The following is a 20731-nucleotide window of genomic DNA, read 5'->3' as shown; positions in this document are numbered from 1 at the left end:
AAAAAAAAATGTATGAAATGAAATGTATGCATTCACTACTGTAAGTCGCTCTGGATAAGAGCGTCTGCTAAATGACTAAAATGTAAAATGTAAAATGTAAACTGATTGAGATCAAATAATTGGCATGCAGATGCAGTTTGGACATTTCACCGTATAACGTGAAGAATTATCATTCACGATTGACAATGAGGATGGCCTATTTTAAAATGAGGTATGCCTAACTTGGTGTTTGAGGGTATTAAAAATAGAACATTTTCTTGTGACAATATGAGGTCAGATGTTGCAATTGGAGGATGCATTTTATATAATGATATTCAAAAGGCTATCTGTTGGTAGAAACTTTGAGAAATGATGATGTTATTTACATTTGTATTGCGCTCCGGCACCTAAACAATGTCCACTACACCATGAGCGAAATTAGGATTTCTGTGTTTGTGAGGGGGGATATGAGATGGTGAGGGAAGGTACAGTAGAATCTACAGTAGAAAGTAAACAAGAGGGTACAGTAGAAGATGCAGCAGAATGCACAGTTGAACACTCACAGAAGTCACTGTGCCGCCGCTGCCTGTGATAGGTGGAAGCGCTACGCTGGGTCTTGCTGTGCGAGGAGGATGAAGAGGAGGAAGAGGAGCCTGCAGTGGCCAAGGATTGCTTGTTGGTCCCGTTGGTGATGGGGCTGGGGCTGGGCCGGACCCGTGCCAGGGACAGGGTACTGGCCGAACGAGACTCGCCACCATCCTGTTACCAAGACAACCACAGCACGGGTGTTAACCAGCTGCATGGACTAAATGTGGAGCCACCAAGAGCACTGTGGCTTTCCGTGTACCGATATGTTGTTTCACATTAACATAATACGCCTATATAAATATCAAAATACCTCCATTGTTTGTCTACATAATTCTTCGTCAAATAAGCATTTTAGTATGTCCTTACAAAATACATATTCTTACCTAAATCCAGTATACATACTGATTACTAGGGCTGCAGTGTTTTTCTGTGTAACAGCACATTGATATATTGTGCTGCCCTCTGGTGGCCAGGCCCAGACTGCTCACCTCATTCTTGAGGCCCAGCAATAGGTAGGTAGCGGTGACCTCATTGTACTTCTGGTTGAGCAGAGCGTCCTTGATCTCCTCGGGAGTAAAGCCCATCCCCACCATCACCTCTGAAGACCACAAATAAGGGGAGATGGGGAAAAAGTATGTGGCCATTTTGTAAATAATTTTAAGTTAAAGTTAATTTTAAGCTAACATTTCATGAACAGATATTAACTGAAAGGATACTGTATCTGAAATGTGTTTCATAAGAATGCCAAAAGGCATGAAGTGACCTGGCTAAATAAGCCACCAGAGCCAAAATGGAAGAGTAACACATTGCCTTTAGTGCCGAAATGGTGGATAGCAACGCAGTGGCCTGGACATAGCTGGCTCACCTATGCGAGCGGCGTCACTGTAGTCCTCAACAGGCTCTATATGGGGCTTCAAGGAATCCTCATCATACCCTGCGTTTATCCACTTGTCCTTCATGACTTGCTGTGGAGATCACAACAAGATTCCATGTTAGAGAGTAGCTAAAGTTGGAAATCCTGTGTGTGTGTGTTAGAGTTTTGGGGATGTAGGTGAAATTCATGTTATGGTGGTTTGTAAGGCTGGTGGCGATACCAATACTCGTTAGTATCGTGGCAAGGAAACAAAACACGAAGTGGATTTAAATTCTTAAGGAAAACCACCCTAATGTTGGAAAAAATATTATGTTGTCATCCAGAGACACATGTATTTGTTTTCCAAGCTATAGCACACAATATTTAACATACAGGAGGTTTTTAAAGGACCAAAGAGTTTGGTCTGCTTTGTGTAAAAAATGTTGCCATGGAAAAAATATTGCGATACTGGTGTGGTCCTGGCCCTAGTGGTTTGGGGCTTTATTACATGTTGGGGTATTAGTGTGTGACATGTGCACTGCTGTTATACCCTTTTTACACTACTGAGCCAAACCAAACCAAGCCAAGCTGTACTGGGCTGGCATAGCTACACATTCACTATAATTGCTGAAACTATGCAAGAAAGGACAATGTGAAAAGACAATATCCAAGCCAGCACAATACAGTTTGGGTTGGTCCTATAGTGTGAATCAGGCATGTGTGGTTGGTTCTCCTCACATCTAAGGTGCAGCGCTTGGTGGGATTGAGCACCAGGAACCGGCGTAGGATCCCCTCGCAGTCGGTGGACATGTAGAAGGGCACACGATACTTCCCTCTCAGGACGCGCTCACGCAGCTCCTGTGGGCAGTGACAAACACACACACATACACAGAAGTTTTTAAGCACACACCGAACACACACACCAAACGCGGATTGTCAACCACAGACCAAAAACACATCGTCAAGCACACACCAAACTTGTTGTCAAGCACACCAAATACACAAGAAAACAGAAATAGTCAAACACACATCAAACAACAGGCCAACCCCGACACACACCAACACAGACATACAGTACAGTAGAAATAAGACACCCATTGTACACTCAATGCACTCTGCACTCTGCACTCACTACAACACTATATCCTATGAAGCGTTCGGATTAGCAGCCACACAGCCACACACGTCGAAGGGCAGCGAGCTGCTGACCAGAGTGTACAGTTTGATTCCCAGACTACAGACATCCATCTCTAACCCCCCCCCCAACACCTCACCTCCCCCCACACACACACCTTGAGGTTCTGCCCATCGAAGGGCAGCGACCCTGACACCAGCGTGTACAGTATGACTCCCAGGCTCCAGACGTCCACCTCAGGCCCGTCGTACTTCTTCCCCTGGAACAGTTCCGGGGCAGCGTAGGGCGGGGAGCCACAGAACGTGTCCAGCTTGTTGCCCAGCGTGAACTCATTACTGAAGCCGAAGTCGGCGATCTTGATGTTGGCGTTGGAATCCAGCAGGAGGTTCTCGGCCTGGAGAAGGGATGGAGGGAAGAGAGGGAGGAGAGAGAGTAGAGGGAAAGAAGGATGGAGGAGGATGGAGGGGTAGAGGGATGCATGGAGCAGATGGTCGGAGGGACAGAGGGGGAGGGATGGAGGGATGGAGGGATGGAGGTGGGGTGATGGAGAAGGAGAGCAGTCATCCAGGATTTATATAGATAGAGTAGTCCGGAAAGACTGGGAGAAGAAGTGACTCACACTGCGTCTGTCTGTGCTTATGTTCAGGGACATAATATCCAATAACAATCAGAAGACGTATCTATTTCCTCTACCCATTCCACATCTATAAATACATGTACTGTACATCCATAAACATTCACATCTATAAAATAGGAGGATGACTGACTGCAAGGTCACAACTTTTATGTTTAGGATTATAATAACAATTACAATCACAAATAATTTACACAGGACAAAAATATGAACGCAATATGTAAAGTGTTGGTCCCATGAACTGAAATAAAAGATCCCAGAAAGTTTCCATGCACACGAAAAGCTTATTTCTCTCAAATTTTGTGCACAAATTTGTTTACATCCCTTTTAGTGAGCATTAGATAATCCATCCACCTGACAGGTCTGGCATATAAAAAGCTTATTAAACAGCATGATCATTACACAAGTGCACCTTGTGCTGGGGAGAATAAAAGGCCACTCTAAAATGTGCAGTTTTGTCACACAACACAATGCCACAGATGTCTCAGGTTTTGAGGGAATGTGCAATTGGCATGCTGACTGCAGGAATGTCCACCAGAGCTGTTGCCCGATAATTCATGGTCATTTCTTTACCATAAAAGTTGTTTAAAGAATTTGGCAGTACGTCCAATTGTGTGTGTAACCACGCCAGCCTAGGACTTCTGAGACCAGCCACCCGGACAGCTGATGAAACTGTGAGTTTGCACAACTGAAGAATCTCTGAACAAACTGTCAGAAACCGTATCAGGAAAGCTAATCTGTGTGCACGTCGTCCTCACCAGGGTCTTGACCTGACTGTAGGTCAGCGTTGTAACCAACTTCAGTGGGCAAATGCTCACCTTCCATGGCCAGTGGCACGCTGGAGAAGTGTACTCTTCAGTGATGAATTCCGGTTTCAACTGTACAGGGCAGATGGCAGCCGTCGTGTGGGCGAGCGGTTTGCTGATGTCAACGTTGTGAACCGAGTGCCCCATGGTGGCGGTGGGTTTATGGTATGGGCAGGCATAAGCTACGGACAAGACAATTGCATTTTCTCAATGTCAATTTGAATGCACAGAGATACCGTGACGAAATCATGAGGCCCACTGTCGTGACATTCATCCGCCGTCATCACCTCATGTTTCATGCAAGGCCCCATGACGCAAGGATTTGTACACAATTCCTGGAAGCTGAAAATGTCCCAGTTATTCCATGGACTGCATACTCACCAGATATGTCACCCATTGAGCATGTTTGGGATGCTCTGGATCAACGTTTACGACAGCATGTTCCAGTTCCCACCAGTATCCAGCAAATTCGCACAGCCATTGAAGAGGAGTGGGACACGATTCCACAGGCCGCAATCAACAGCCTGATCAACACTATGTGCTGCATGAGGCAAATGGTGTTCACACCAGATAGTGACTGGTTTTCTGATTCACGCCCCTCCTGTTTTTTTTAAGTATCTGTTTTCAACAGATGCATATCTGTATTCCCAGTCATGTGAAATCCATAGATGAGGGCCTAATGAATTTATTTAAATTGACTGATTTCCTTATATGAACTGTAACTTTGTAAAATCTGAAATAGTTGCATGTTGCGTTTATATTATTGCTAAGTGTATATTCAATCAGCATTCTCACCTTCAAGTCTCGGTGGACAATGTTCTTCATGTGGCAGTAGTGGACAGCAGACACAATCTAGAGGGCAGAGAGACAGGTAATCAGACAGACAGACAAACAGACACACAAACATACATACAGACAGGCAGATTGACAGACACACACAGACAGACAGCTTTAGCAAGCAGCAAGCCAGCCAGCAAGCCAGACAAACAGACTAAAAAGACAGCTAGACAGCCAGAGAAACAGACAGACAGACAAGTGTGCGAGGCACTGTGGTCGTCATACCTGTCGAAATTTGGCTCTGGCTTCAATCTCTTTCATTCTACCATGAGATACGAGGTAGTCAAACACTTCACCTTAAAACAAAGAGAGTGGTCAACATGATGAGGGAAATACTGTATGTGACAAAATATGTTTCAATGCATCATACTGTACACTCAATCTTCCTTAAACCCTTTCCTGGTTACATAATGTACTCATATTGTGCTTGTAGAATCTGCAGTATTTTCAACCATCATTAACAGTTAAACTAATATCTTTCCAGTAGCTAATATCAAAGGCCTAACACTAATGTTATAGTGACAGAGACTGTGGGGCTGTGGCCTGCTTCCTCCCAGATTTTATCCTAATGACATTTCAGCTGGTAGAAATATTCTCCCTGGCCACTAAACCCTGTCATTAGCTATAAGCCTATTACCGAAATCCCCCCCTACATTTACAATATAATTTCGTAGAACACCAAAGGTAAAATACGCAACATTAGGTTATGTTTACTTACACATACAGTAGTACGAACTGTACAACCGTTGTGTTTGGTTATGGTTTTGAGTCATCTCCATTGGTTTATTTATACTTTTCTCCCCTGTCAATCAAACACAAGCTAATCCACCATTACGGAGACACAGTAGCTAGGTCTATTGAAACAGACAGGAAGGCAGATGCACCCACCTCCACTGGCATACTCCATGATTAGGTAAAGGGTCTTATCAGTCTCAATCACCTCGAACAGCTGCACTGTAATAGGCACAAACAAAATCAGATAATAAATAAATAAAATCCCCTTTCATTAAAAAAAATAAAAAATAAAAAACACAAATCTCTGTCTGATAAATCCAGCGGGGCATGAAAACGGTCTAGTCTAATGCCATGTGTTTTTTTATTTTTATCACATTTCAGCTTTAGAAAATCCTGTTCCCCTCGCCAACCCAACCCTGGGCCCTCCTTCCCCGCGTCTAGCTAGCAACTGTATGTGCTAGTAGTGTAGTCTATTCAACACATACAGTGAGATGCCTGCTGTCTGGGTGGATGCGACAGGAGTGGACCAGCCATTTAGACTACACACACTACTATCACTATGCTATGCTATCTTACGCTATACTAAGCTATGCATGCTATCTTATGCTATACTAAGCTATGCTATGCTATGCTATCTTACGCTATACTAAACTATGCTTTGCTATCTTATGCTATACTAAGCTATGCTATCTTATGCTATACTAAGTTATGCTATGCTATCTTACGCTATACTAAGCTATGCTATGCTATCTTATGCTATACTAAGCTATGCTATGCTATACTAACTATACACAAACAACATGGACTAGTACATTGACTGCGGACTAAAGTACATTTAAGCCATGGCCACAATAAAAGTATACAGCACTGTAGTAGCCTACATATAGACATAGTGTGATCATGTGAAAGACAGACACACAGCATAAACACCAGCACAAATGCATAGGATGGTGTTACAGTTCAGTACATACTAGCACAAAAGCTTGATAGAAATATAGAATAGATACAACACAGCATGTATCAACATAAACAAACCACACACACACACACACACACACACACACACACACACACACACACACACACACACACACACACACACACACACACACACACACACACACACACACACACTTAATGCAGGCCCTTACCTATGTTTGGGTGATTTAAACCTTTCATTATCCGAACCTCTCGAAAAAGCTGCGAAAGGCAGAAGGATTTTTGTTAGAAGTGAATAGAATACAAATAATATATATAGAACATATTCATATGGGGTCTTCAACTGAGAGTACATGTTACAGCAATGTGTACCATGTGTTTTTTCAAAATGTTATGCATTTTCAATTCAAACTGCTGTAAGGCTTACACTTACAGTATTGGAGGAAATCAGTTCAAATGCATTGTCATAAAGAAGGATATTGAATTTGAACCATCTATCTGGCTCATCTGGTTCACAATATATATAAGCTCCTAGCTTTGGGACACAACATCGGGAGTCTGTGTATTGGTTGGACTCCCTGAGTTGTGCATCGTTCTGGTGGTTGCCGATGGAAAAAAAACATACCACTATATAGCCAGCTTCACCAAAAAAGTTTCGACGTTTCCTGTCAACAAAAGCATATGTATAATCTGTAGCAATTCTATGTTAAGTGAAATGTGTCCCTTGATATCAAAAGAAACATTTTAATACAACTTTTGTCCAAACCGCACCATATTCCTGCTGTCTAAACAGTGGTAGATTGTGGTAGGAAGTCTCGCATGAAGTGCGTGGTCTAACGTCAGCCACGTGTATAATTTTGCAGGAATATGGTGGGGTTCAAGTCAGACTCAGAAAAAAGATAGTATGATAAGCTTTTATATCCTCTTTCTTCATTCCTCCCCCTCTTTCTATATGTCTCTCTCTCCCTCCGTTTCCTCCTTCATTCAATCCCTTATTTTCTCAGTCTAAAGACTCCGGCATTGCCCAACGTCACTGTTGCCATAGCGACCCGGGTATTAAGACTAGGCCCTTCCTTGCTTCTCCAGCTGTGCCAGAGGGAATTATGGGATACGATGATGCCGCCCCCCGATGTCTTGCCGTCGTCGTCCATAAATCCCATAATTCCACAGACCAAACATGCACCAGCACATTCGCTATCACAAACGCCTATCTGACCTACTGTCACTGATATACCATTAATACAGTATATAGAGTACAGATGCATTTGATTGTCAATCGTATAATTATCTTGTGAGGCTTATTAGTGCAAGTACTTAAAATTGACACAGTTCTGACCACCTCTAGATAGCATTAACACTACCCAACGCGTCACTCTCTCACCAAACTCTCTCCTCTGTCTCTTTACCTCCCCCAACTCTCTCTTTCCCTCTACCCCTTCCTTCTTTATGCGAAACAGACCAGATTATGCTAATATGGGCTCTTTCATGTCTTCTGTATTGAGGATTTTCTCTAGCCACGGGTATGTAAAGCAGCATGTTATCAACGCCAATTGTAGAGCGTTCTCTCGTTGCTAGCCAATCCCGGACCACTCTCATCAATCTAGGCCAAATCTGATAGATAGTTGGTGTTGTCTCTGACAATGGCCCAATCGCATTGTTTGGTCTCAAGCAGCCATCCAATCAGTCTCCTCTCTTGCACCGCTGCCCAACAGAAGATAAGCGAGAGAATTTAGGTGGACCTATCAAGGAAGGGCATAGGCATAAGATCACAGGCAAGAACAGTGCTATCTCAAGGGAAAGACAAAGTAGCCATGCATTAGAACCCACACAGTGGCCATCTGAAAGATGATGAATTTCAATCATCCTATATATCTTCAAATAAATAACAGGTACAATAGATCAAAAATAAATGTTATACGATCATTAAGACCCTCACACCAAGTTCATTCTATAAATTACATACATAACATAATACAGTTCTCATCTATGGACAGTGAAGATACAATTAGAATTTGGGCTTTATACTCTAGCATTTTGGCTTTGAAATCAAATTTAGAGGAGACAGTAGAGAATGTCACTTTTTATTTGAGGGTATTTTTCTGTATCTCCCTCCCTCTCTACCGCACCAGCTGTCTCGACCTCTGAATGCTCGGCTATGAAATGCCAACTGACATTTCCTCCTGAGGTGCTGACCTGTTGCACCCTCTACAACCACTGTGATTATTTTTTGACCCCGCTCGTCATCTATGAACGTTTGAACATCTTGAAGAATGATCTGGCCTTAATGGCCATGTACTCTCATAATATCCACCGGGAACAACCAGAAGAGGACAGGCCACCCCTCAGAGAGTGGTTCTTCTCTAGGTTTCTTCCTAGGTTCCTGCCTTCTAGGGAGTTTTTCCTAGCCACCATGCTTCTACATTCTGTTAAAATTGCGCCGACAGATAGGGTCGCCGTGCTTCTAGCTCTTAGGAAACTTTGCAGTGTTTTTTTATGTGTTATTTCTTACATTATTACAGCCGGGAAGAACTTTGGATATATTGACTGGCGGTAACTAGCATTGCCAGCATTACGACCAGGAATTCGACTTTCCAGAATCAGATCCTTTGTTCGTACCCCACAGGGCAATTGAACTGATTCCAGAGGCTGATCCAAAACACTGCCGGCGGAGGAGAGGTACTCGGAGTGGACTTCTAGTCCAACACAGGAGGCGCACACACCACCCATCGTTTCCGAGTATATTACTCGCTAATGTTTATTCTCTGGATAATAAAGTTGAGACCGTACAGCCAGTTATATCCTGCCTGTTTGGCCCTGTCCGGGGGTATCATCGGATGGGGCCACAGTGTCTTCTGATCCCTCCTGTCTCAGCCTCCAGTATTTATGCTGCAGTAGTTTATGTGCCGGGGGGCTAGGGTCAGTCTGTTTCATCTGGAGTATTCTCTTGTCTTATCCGGTGTCCTGTGTGAATTTAAATATGCTCTCTCTAATTCTCTCTTTCTCTCTTTCTTTCTTTCTCTCGGAGGACCTGAGCCCTAGGACCATGCCTCGGGACTACCTGGCATGATGACTCCTTGCTGTCCCCAGTCCACCTGGCCATGCTGCTGCTCCAGTTTCAACTGTTCTGCCTGCGGCTACGGAACCCTGACCTGTTCACCGGACGTGCTTGTTGCACCCTCGACAACTACAATGATTATTATTATTTGACCATGCTGGTCATTTATGAACATTTTAACATCTTGACCATGTTCTGTTATAATATCCACCCGGCACAGCCAGAAGAGGACTGGCCACCCCTCATAGCCTGGTTCCTCTCTAGGTTTCTTCCTAGGTTTTTGGCCTTTCTAGGGAGTTTTTCCTAGGGAGTTTTTCCTAGCCACCGTGCCTCTTTCACATGCATTGCTTGCTGTTTGGGTTTTAGGCTGGGTTTCTGTACAGCACTTTGAGATTTCAGCTGATATACGAAGGGCTATATAAATAAATTTGATTTGATTTGATTTGAGTTAGGTTCTCAGTTCATTGCGCAGACAGGAATAAATATCTCTCTGGGAAGAAGAAGGGCAGGGGTGCCAACTGACATTTGGCTTTCTTAAAGTATGGGTGGGTCACGGACCTGTTAATGGTGGGTCACGATGTGTCAGAGTAAATGTATAATTATTTCATTAATTACTGGAATTGATTTGGCCAAGTGCATCTGCGCTCTCTGTTCAGTGCGCTCTCTGCTTAGCATTTATTGTAGCTGGGGATTTAAGCAAAGTAAATTTGAGAAAAACGCTACCGAAGTTCTATCAACACATTGACTGTAGTACTCGCGTTGCTAAAACACTCAACCACTACTACTCCAACTTGCGAGATGCTTACAAGGCCCTCCCCCGCCCTCCCTTCGGCAAATCTGATCACGTCTCCATTTTGCTCCTCCCTTCCTATAGGCATAAACTCAAACAAGAAGTACCCGTACTAAGAACTATTCAATGCTGGTCTGAGCAATCGGAATCCACACTTCAAGTTTGTTTTGATCACGCGGACTGGGATATGTTCCGGGTAGCCTCTGAGAATAACATCAACGAATACACTGATACGGTGACTGAGTTTATCAGGAAGTGTATAGGAGATGTTGTATCAACTGTGACTATTAAAACCTACCCTAACCAGAAACTGTGGATAGATGGCAGCATTCGTATTTAACCATGGCAAGGTGACTGGAAATATGGCCGAATACAAACAGTGGAGTTATTCCCTCCGTAAGGCAATCAAACAGGCAAAACATCAGTATAGAGACAAAGTGGAGTCACAATTCAACGGCTCAGACACAAGATGTATGTGGCAGGGTCTACAAACAATCACGGATTACAAAGGGAAAACCAGTCACGTCTTGCTTCCGGACAAGCTAAACACCTTCTTCGCCCACTTTGAAGATAACACAGTGCCACCGACACGGCCCGCTACCAAGGACTGTGGGCTCTCCTTCTCCGTGGTCGACGTGAGTAAGACATTTAAGTGAGTTAACTCTCGCAAGGCTGTTGGCCCAGACGGCATCCCTAGCCACGTCCTCAGAGCATGCGCAGACCAGCTGGCTGGAGTGTTTACGGACATATTCAATCTCTCCCTATCCCAGTCTGCTGTCCCCACATGCTTCAAGATGTCCACCATTATTCCTGTACCCAAGAAAGCAAAGGTAACTGAAATAAATGACTATCGCCCCATCATCATGAAGTACTTTGAGAGGCTAGTTAAGGATTACATCACCTCTGCCTTTTCTGACACCCTCGACCCACTTCTATTTGCTTACCGCCCCAATAGATCCACAGACGATGCAATCTCCATCGCACTGCACACTGCCCTATCCCATCTGGACAATACTAATACCTATGTAGGAATGCTGTTCATTGACTATAGCTCAGCATTCAACACCATAGTACCCTCCAAGCTCATCATTAAGCTTGAGGCCCTGGGTTTGAACGACGCCCTGTGCAATTTGGTCCTGGACTTCCTGACGGGCCACCCCCAGGTGGTGAAGGTAGGAAAGAACACCTCTACTTCGCTCATCCTCAACACTGGGGCCCCACAAGGATGCGTGCACAGCCCTCCATGTGCTCGCCAGAGGTAGCCTGACTGCCATTAGGTACCGAGATGAGATCCTCAGACCCCTTGTGAGACCATATGCTGGTGCGGTTGGCCCTGGGTTCCTCCTAATGCAAGACAATGCTAGACCTCATGTGGCTGGAGTGTGTCAGCAGTTCCTGCAAGAGGAAGGCATTGATGCTATGGACTGGCCCGCCCGTTCCCCAGACCTGAATCCAATTGAGCACATCGGGGACATCATGCCTCGCTCCATCCACCAATGCCACGTTGCACCACAGACTGTCCAGGAGTTGGCGGATGCTTTAGTCCAGGTCTGGGAGGAGATCCCTCAGGAAACCATCCGCCACCTCATCAGGAGCATGCCCAGGCATTGTAGGGAGGTCATACAGGCACGTGGAGGCCACACACACTACTGAGCCTCATTTTGACTTGTTTTAAGGACATTACATCAAAGTTGGATCAGCCTGTAGTGTGGTTTTCCACTTTAATTTTGAGTGTGACTCCAAATCCAGACCTCCATGGGTTGATAAATTGGATTTCCATTGGTTATTTTTGTGTGATTTTGTTGTCAGCACATTCAACTATGTAAAGAAAAAAGTATTTAATAAGATTATTTCATTCATTCAGATCTAGGATGTGTTATTTTAGTGTTCCCTTTATTTTTTTGAGCAGTGTATATATATCAGTTTTACCATTAAGCCATAAAAAGCACTTTATGTATCTAGACCCATAAATAAGAAGCCATAAGTATTTGGACAGATTCACTTATAGTGTTTTAAAGTAGTCAAAAGTTAAGTATTTTGTCTCATATCCCTTGCACACAATAACTGCATCATCATGCTTCATCATCAGCATCGTGTTAGATTAATTTACAGTTTGCTTTGGCTGTGTTTTGGGTAATGTCTTGTCCAATAGTAACTGAATATTGAATAATGTCTTGTGTCATTTTGGAGTCACTTTTTTGTAAGTTAGAATAGAACAGGTTCCTAAACACAAAAAAGGCACAAAGAGGCACAAAGTCCACACCCCCCAAAAAATGCTAACCGCCCCTTTTGTTCCTGATGGTAAGTATGGTGAGTGGCTAGCATGTTTTTGTGCATCATTATTCATGATCCATTCATGTTTTTTCTTTATCATGGTATTATCAGGATCAATTGAGAAGTATTCACAAACTTCTTATCTCCACACTTAGAAAGAAAATTACTCCAGATATCATCCATCATTTAGTTACTATTGGACATGAAAAGTGCATTCATTTCTAAATAGTAATACATATTTATGTGAGTATTGGCCATTTATGTAGACATTTGATCTCAAATCGAAAATGTTGGAGTATAGAGACAAAATTGTAATGTTAGCTTCACTTTCCAAATGTAACAGTGTAGGTTCCGTCCCTCTCTTCACCCCAACCTGGGCTCGAACCAGGGACCCTTGCACACATCAACAACTGACGCCCCACGAAGCATCGTTACCCATCGCGCCACAAAAGCCACGGCCCTTGCAACGCAAGGGGAACAACCACTTCAGGTCTCAGAGCGAGTGACGTCACTGATTGAAACGCTGTTAGCGCGCACCACCGCTAACTAACTAGCCATTTTACATCACCCTCCTTTTGACCTCCTCCTTTTTCCGCAGCAACCAATGATCCGGGTCAACAGCATCAATGTAACAGTGTAGGTTCCGTCCCTCTCCACGCCCCAACCTGGGCTCGAACCAGGGACCCTTGCACACATCAACAACTGACACCCACGAAGCATCGTTACCCATTGCTCCACAAAAGCCGCGGCCCTTGCCGAGCAAGGGGAACAACCACTTCAGGTCTCAGAGTGAGTGACGTCACTGCTAACTAACTAGCCATTTTACATCGGTTACACAAATACATATGATGAGGACTGTACACCATTTAGAAAAAACTTTTATCCAAAGTGACTTACAGTCATTCGTGCATACATCTCATGGGTGGCCTCAGCAGGAATCAAACCCACAATGATGACACTAGGAGCTCATAGAAACGCAGATCATGTACCTCATGTCTATTTCATTAACCCACATATGAGATGGTCCTACAGTCCAACAAAACCATGATGTGCTGAACACTACAGACATTCTCCCAATCCAACACTATCTTCCCCACACACACACACACACACACACACACACACACACGCACGCACACACACAACGCAATTATGAACAATTATTTCATCCTTGATTGGCTCCTTCCGGTCTGTTCAATTCGTGCCCCCCGGAGGCAGAGTTCATGTGTGCCGCCACAGAGCTAAGGGGGTTAGAGAGAGAGAGAGAGAGAGAGAGAGAGAGAGAGAGGGGAGGACAAAGAGAAAGAAAGAGAGAGAGGAGAAAGAGAGAGGAGGAGAAAGAGAGAGGAGAGAGAGAGAGAAGAGGAGAAAGAGAAAGAGAAAGAGAGAGGAGAAGAGGAGAGAGAGAGAAAAAAAAGAGGAGAGGAGAGAGAGCGAGAGAGAGGAGGAGAAAGAGAGAGGAGAGAGAGATAAGAGGAGAAAGAAAGAGGAGAGAGAGAGCGAGAGAGAGAGAGAGGAGGAGAAAGAGAGAGGAGAGAGAGAGAGAGAGAAAAAGAGAAAGAGAGAGAGAGAGCGAGAGAGAGAGGAGGAGAAAGAGAGAGGAGGAGAGAAGAGGAGAAAGAGAAAGAGAGAGGGGAGAGAGAGAAAAAGAGAAGAGGAGGAGGAGAGCGAGAAGAGAGAGGAGAAGAGAAGGAGAGAGAGAGAGGGAGAAAAAGAGAGAGAAGAAAGGAAAGAAAAGAGAGAGAGGGAAGGAGGAGGGGAGAAAAAGAAGAGGAGAGAGAAAGAGAGAGAGGAGAGAGAGAGAAGGCGAGAGAGAGAGAGAGAGAGAGAGGAGAGAGAGAGAGGAGAGAAGAGAGAGGAGAGAGAGAGAGAAGAGGAGAAAGAGAAAGGAGAGAAAGAGAGAGAAGAGGAGAAAGAGAAAGAGAGAGAGACGGACCTCTGACTAGCACAACGAGGGAGACACATCTCAGCACTGAGTCGACATAGTGTGTGTGTGTGTTTGGTTTTACTATCCTTGTGGGGACCAGAAGGGGTTAGGGGTTAGATGTCAGGGTTAGGGCTTTGAGGTTATCAAATCAAATCAAATTTTATTGGTCACATACACATGTTTAGCAGATGTTATTGCGGGTGTAGCGAAATGCTAGCTCCGACAGTGCAGTAATATCTAACAGTTTCACAACATATGCCCAAAATACGTGTAAATCTAAGTAAGGAATGGATTAAGAATATAAATCCATATATGTCAGAGAGGCATTGGATAAGATACAATGGCATAGTAGAGAGTACAGTATATATATGAGATGGGTGATGCAATATTTACACACAATTAATTAAAGTGACTAAGCTTTGAACTGGGACTCAACTTTGTCCCTATACCGATGTTGAGCCTGCTTCATTGCTTTGCAGCGGGAATAAGTACACTGCTTGTATTCTTCCATATTCCCAGTCTTCTTGCCCTGGTTAAATGCGATGGTTTGCGCTTTCAGTTTTTTGTGTGAATGCTCCCATCTAGCCACGGTTTCTGGTTGGGGTAGGTTTTAATAGTCACAGTGGGTACAACTGTCACAATCTCCTATGCAACAATCTCCTATGCACATCCTGATAAACTCATTCACCGTATCGGTATATGTGTCGATAATATTTTCTGAAGCTATTCTGAACAGATCCCAGTCCGCGTGATCAAAATATTGAAGCGTGGATTCCGATTGGTCAGACCAGCGTTGAATAGTCCTTACCACGGGTGCTTCCTGTTTGAGTTTCTGCCTATAGGATGGGAGGAGCAAGACGGAATCGTGGTCCGATTTGCCGAATGGAGGCCGGGGGAGGGCCTTATATGCATTCTGGAAGGTAGTATAGCAATGGTCGAGCGTTTTAGCAGTGCAAGTACAACAATCAATATGTTGATAGAATTTCGGGAGCCTTTTCCTCAAATTTGCTTTGTTAAAATCCCCAGCTACAATAAATGCAGCCTCAGGATATGTGGTTTTCAGTTTGCATAAAGTCCAGTGAAGTTCTTTGAGGGCCATCGTTGTATCCGCTTGGGGGGATATAGACCGCTGTGGCTATTATTGACGAAAATTCTCTCGGGAGATAGTACGGTCGGCATTTGATTGTGAGATATTCTAGGTTGGGTGAACAGAAGGACTTGAGTTCCTGTATGTTATGACAGTTACACCATAAGTTGTTAAACATAAAACATATACCTCCACCCTTCTGCTTCCCGGAGAGATGTTTGTTTCTGTCGGCGCGATGTACTGAGAACCCAACTTGCTTTACAGAGTCAGACTGTATATCGCGAGAGCCATGTTTCCGTGAAGCAGAGTATATTACAATCCCTGGTGTCACTCTGAAAAGCAACTCTCACCTTGAGCTCATCAATTGTATTATCCAGAGGTTGGACATTAGCGAGTAAAAGACTCGGGAGCGGTGGGTGTTGTGCACGCTTCCTAAGTCGGACCAGAAGACCGCCTCGAGTACCTCTCCTTCGCCAGCGTTGTTTTGGGTCAGCCTCTGGAATGAGTTCAATTGCTCTGGGGAGAGCAAACAAAGGATCCTCTTCAGGGAAGTCGTAATCCTGGTCGTAATGCTGGAAGTTCTGGTCTAATATCCAATAGTTCTTCCCGGCTGTATGTAATGACACAAAACAATTTCCGAGCTAATGACGGAAAAAATACTACATAAACAACAAAATACTGCAGAGTTGCTTAAGAGCTAGTCGCGATGCAGCCATCTCCGTCAGCGCCATCAAAATCTTAGGGTTAAGTTAGGGGTAAGGGAAACAGGATTTTGAATGGGAATCAATTGTTTGGACCCAACAAGTATAATAAAACAAACGTGAAACAAACATGTACAGTGAGGGAAAATTTGATCCCCTGCAGATTTTGTACATTTGCCCACTGACAAAGAAATTATCAGTCTATAATTTTAATGGTAGGTTTATTTGAACAGTGAGACACAATAACAAACAAAAAAATCCAGAAAAACACATGTCAAAAATTTTATAAAATTATTTGCATTTTAATGAGGGAGATAAGTATTTGACCCCTCTGCAAAACATGACTTAGTACTTGGTGGCAAAACCCTTGTTGGCAATCACAGAGGTCAGATGTTTCTTGTAGTTGGCCACCAGGTTTGCACACATCTCAGGAGGGATTTTGTCCCACTCCTCTTTGCAGATCTTCTCCAAGTCATTAAGGTTTCAAGGCTGACGTTTGGCAACTCAAACCATCAGCTCCCTCCACAGATTTTCTATGGGATTAAGGTCTGGAGACTGGCTAGGCCACTCCAGGACCTTAATGTGCTTCTTCTTGAGCCACTCCTTTGTTGCCTTGGCCGTGTGTTTTGGGTCATTGTCATGCTGGAATACCCATTCACGACCCGTTTCAATGCCCTCGCTGAGGGAAGGAGGTTCTCACCCAAGATTTGACGGTACATGGCTCCGTCCATCGTCCCTTTGATGCGGTGAAGTTGTCCTGTCCCCTTAGCAGAAAAACACCCCCAAAGCATAATGTTTCCACCTCATGTTTGACGGTGGGGATGGTTTTCTTGGGGTCATAGGCAGCATTCCTCCTCCTCCTAACACGGCGAGTTGAGTTGATGCCAAAGAGCTCCATTTTGGTCTCATCTGACCACAACACTCACACAGTTGTCCTCTGAATCATTCAGATGTTCATTGGCAAACTTCAGACGGGCATGTATATGTGCTTTCTTGAGCAGGGGGACCTTGCGGACGCTGCAGGATTTCAGTCCTTCACGGCGTAGTGTGTTACCAATAGTTTTCTTGGTGACTATGGTCCCAGCTGCCTTGAGATCATTGACAAGATCCTCCCGTGTAGTTCTGGGCTGATTCCTCACCGTTCTCATGGTCATTGCAACTCCACGAGGTGAGATCTTGCATGGAGCCCCAGGCCGAGGGAGATTGACAGTTATTTTGTGTTTCTTCCATTTGCGAATAATCGCACCAACTGTTGTCACCTTCTCACCAAGCCGCTTGGCGATGGTCTTGCAGCCCATTCCAGCCTTGTGTAGGTCTACAATCATGTCCCTGACATCCTTGGAGAGCTCTTTGGTCTTGGCCATGGTGGAGAGTTTGGAATCTGATTGATTGATTGCTTCTGTGGACAGGTGTCTTTTATACAGGTAACAAACTGAGATTAGGAGCACTCCCTTTTAGAGTGTGATCTAATCTCAGCTTGTTACCTGTATAAAAGACACCTGGGAGCCAGAAATCTTTCTGATTGAGAGGGGGTCAAATATTTATTTCCCTCAATAAAATGCAAATCAATTTATAACATTTTTGACATTTCTGGATTTTCTTGTTGTTATTCTGTCTCTCACTGTTCAAATAAACATGCCATTAAAATTATAGACTGATCATTTCTTTGTCTGTGGGCAAATGTACAAAATCAGCAGGGGATCAAATACTTTTTCCCCTCACTGTATGTGCATGTGGGGGGTTATGAGTCAATGTTACCATGTGCACTACTAAAGTACTATATGTGTCTTCATGTCTTTACATTTTCCCTGCATAGTGAATTCTTAGGTTGGCTGACCGTGACTACTGCCTCACTGAGTTACCACCTACTCCCTTTTTTGAGCCAGGAAAAATCCTGGAGTCATCCTGAAGGCTCTGTTCCAATATCCATATACAAGCATACGACTTAAAATTAGGCAATATATTGGGCATGCATTGAAAGCGATGTGCTAGTATGGACATTGGAACGTAGCCAACGGTCAATGATCCCTGATTGTCAGCCATGTTACTTATACCCTTCATGCACAGCAAACCCTGAGCGTCCATTGTGGGTCTTCCATTTATGCACAGGAACAACTAGCCTGTTTGTCCACCATTCTGGTTCTGGTAAAACCCAAGTGTCCACTGTCTATCATTCGGGATATACCCTGAACGTGCTGATGAACATCAAATCATCTCACTGTGACAGACCTCAGCATTCCCAAAGACACACTTGCAACTCATGCCAAAAGCAAAACAAAATAGCTGCTTTCACAGCAACAACCAATATATACACCTTCAAATCCACAGCTGTTCCATCTTCCAGTCACCCAGTCACCCAGTCAGTCATCCAGTCATCCTTCTATCCAGTCAGCCAGCCATCCTTCCATCTAGTAATCCAGTTATCCAGTCACCCAGTAATCCAGTCACCCAGTCATATAATTATGCAGTCAACTCGTCATCCAGTCGTCCTTCCATCTAGTCATCCAGTCATCCAGACATCCTGCCTTTCAGTCAGTTATCCAGTCATCTAGACATCCTGCCTTTCAGTCAGTTATCCAGTCATCCAGTTCACAGCACCTGCCAAACAGTATCACGTCCCTCTCTCTCTCTTGCTCTCTCACTAAACGGGAGACCAGAGTAGCCGCGCTCCACAAAAACACTGATCCTGCTGCAGGTTTCCAGGTACTTCACTTTAGAAATTCAGTCATTGATAAAACTCACTTAATAAAGATGCCCCTGCCTGATTGTGAGACTTATGGTGTTCTTACTCAGTGTAATGTCAATGGGAAAAGAGGGAGTTTATTAAGCATTTATTAATTGTTCATTAAGCGTTTATTAAAGTCATGTCCACTGTGACTGAGATAAAACAGATTGATCATTTAAAAATGCAAATGGCCAATACTCACCTTTTGTAGGCTGGTTGGATTCAACTGAGTTTTGTCAATGATTTTTATTGCAACCTGGAGGAGACATGAGGAGGACTTGGGGTCAGAGAAAGCAAAGAAGGACATTTTACAAAAAAGCACAAGAAGAAGACAAAAACTTCGCAGTAGTAAAACTAGTAGTCGCTAAGGCCAAAGCTAATGGGGATCCATCTAAATAAAAGAACAACCACAACTACAGATCCCCCTCACATCCACTTCCTACCCCTCCTATCCATGACCAAGTCACTACAACAACCCAATCCCAAGACCAGGGTTCCCCAACTGACGACCCATGAGTGGTTTTTTTCCCCACCTCCCCCTCTCTCTTTGCCTCGCTTGCTCTCTCTCCATCTCTCTCGCTTTCTCTCCCTCCTCCTCTCTCTCCCTCTCTCCACGCTGCTCTCTCCCTCTCTCTCTGTGCTGCTCTTTCTCTCTTTCTGTGCCACTCTCTGTAATTGATGGACATAAAATAATGTAAAAACTCCAGGAAATTAGCTCCAAGTGATTTTAATTTTGGAAATCTGTTCCCAAGTATTCCCAAGCATAATAGAGAGACGTGATCCTATACAATTGTAAGCAAGGTTTGAAATTATTATGTTTAATTCAAATATTATATCTGTTTAGGCTTCTTGCAGTCTACAAATTATTTGTAATTATGTTCTGGCCCCCCGACCAGCCGCTCAAGAAAACAAATCGGCCCGCGACTGAATCTAGTTGATGATCCCTGCCCTAGACTTTACATCCTTTGCACCTGAAGAGATTTGAGATCATTTGCGTGGTATAAACACTAGGGTGAAGCTTCTGGCTATGCTGGGTCTAGGGGTCGATTTGGGATTGGGCCCCATGCATCCGTCCAACTCATTACCATAGAAATATACACTATTTCTATGCTTTCTATGACTAGCACCCTTCCTTTGCATCATGTACCTTACCCAACAACCCCCCACCCTTCCCGTCCCCCAGCCTCACCTCCTTGCCCGTCAGGATGTGGCGCGCCAGCTTGACCTTGGCAAAGTTGCCCTTGCCGATGGTCTTGAGCAGGCGGTAGTTGCCGATGTGCGGAGTCTCGTCAGAGCAGGAGGCCATGGAGTTCCTGCAGCGGGCACCCAGCGAGCGGCTGGACAGGCTGGTTCCCTTGTCTGAGCGGCTGGCAGCCAGGGACACATGCTGGGGGGAGAGAATATATGGGAAAAGGGGGGGGGGGGGGGGTCACCACCAGCACCCCGATGACAATGACCATGCAAAGCCTGGGAACTGAAACTCTTTTCACACTATACTGGTGACCCGAAACATACACTGAACAAAAATATAAATCGCAACATTTAAAGTGTTGGTCCCATGTTTCATGAGCTGATCAAATAATTCCCAGAAATGCTACAGTACATACAGGCAAAATCTTATTTCTCTCAAATTTGGTGAACAAATTTGTTTACATCCTTGTTAGTG

The 20731-nt window shown here is 44.3% G+C and overlaps 1 protein-coding gene across 8 annotated transcripts in view; it reads right to left on the bottom strand.

Annotated features, from left to right (window-relative positions):
• mark4a (MAP/microtubule affinity-regulating kinase 4a) overlaps positions 1–20731 on the bottom strand; it is a 49879-nt gene that overhangs the window by 21326 nt on the left and 7822 nt on the right. For all 8 annotated transcript variants that reach the window (XM_029700055.1, XM_029700057.1, XM_029700056.1 and 5 more), the window contains exons 2-12: positions 20255–20452; positions 19268–19321; positions 6719–6767; positions 5721–5786; positions 5058–5128; positions 4791–4847; positions 2713–2949; positions 2159–2278; positions 1433–1532; positions 1056–1165; positions 543–738 (exon numbers count right to left, since the gene is read on the bottom strand). In XM_029700055.1, coding sequence (XP_029555915.1) covers positions 543–738; positions 1056–1165; positions 1433–1532; positions 2159–2278; positions 2713–2949; positions 4791–4847; positions 5058–5128; positions 5721–5786; positions 6719–6767; positions 19268–19321; positions 20255–20452 — 1258 coding nt within the window. The remainder of the gene's footprint in view (positions 1–542; positions 739–1055; positions 1166–1432; positions 1533–2158; positions 2279–2712; positions 2950–4790; positions 4848–5057; positions 5129–5720; positions 5787–6718; positions 6768–19267; positions 19322–20254; positions 20453–20731) is intronic.

This window comes from Salmo trutta, chromosome 19 (assembly GCF_901001165.1).
Source record: "Salmo trutta chromosome 19, fSalTru1.1, whole genome shotgun sequence".
Taxonomy (NCBI): Eukaryota; Metazoa; Chordata; class Actinopteri; order Salmoniformes; family Salmonidae; genus Salmo; species Salmo trutta.
The sequence above is the reverse complement of the archived record's forward strand: the minus strand, read 5'-3'. Positions and strand labels throughout refer to the sequence as shown.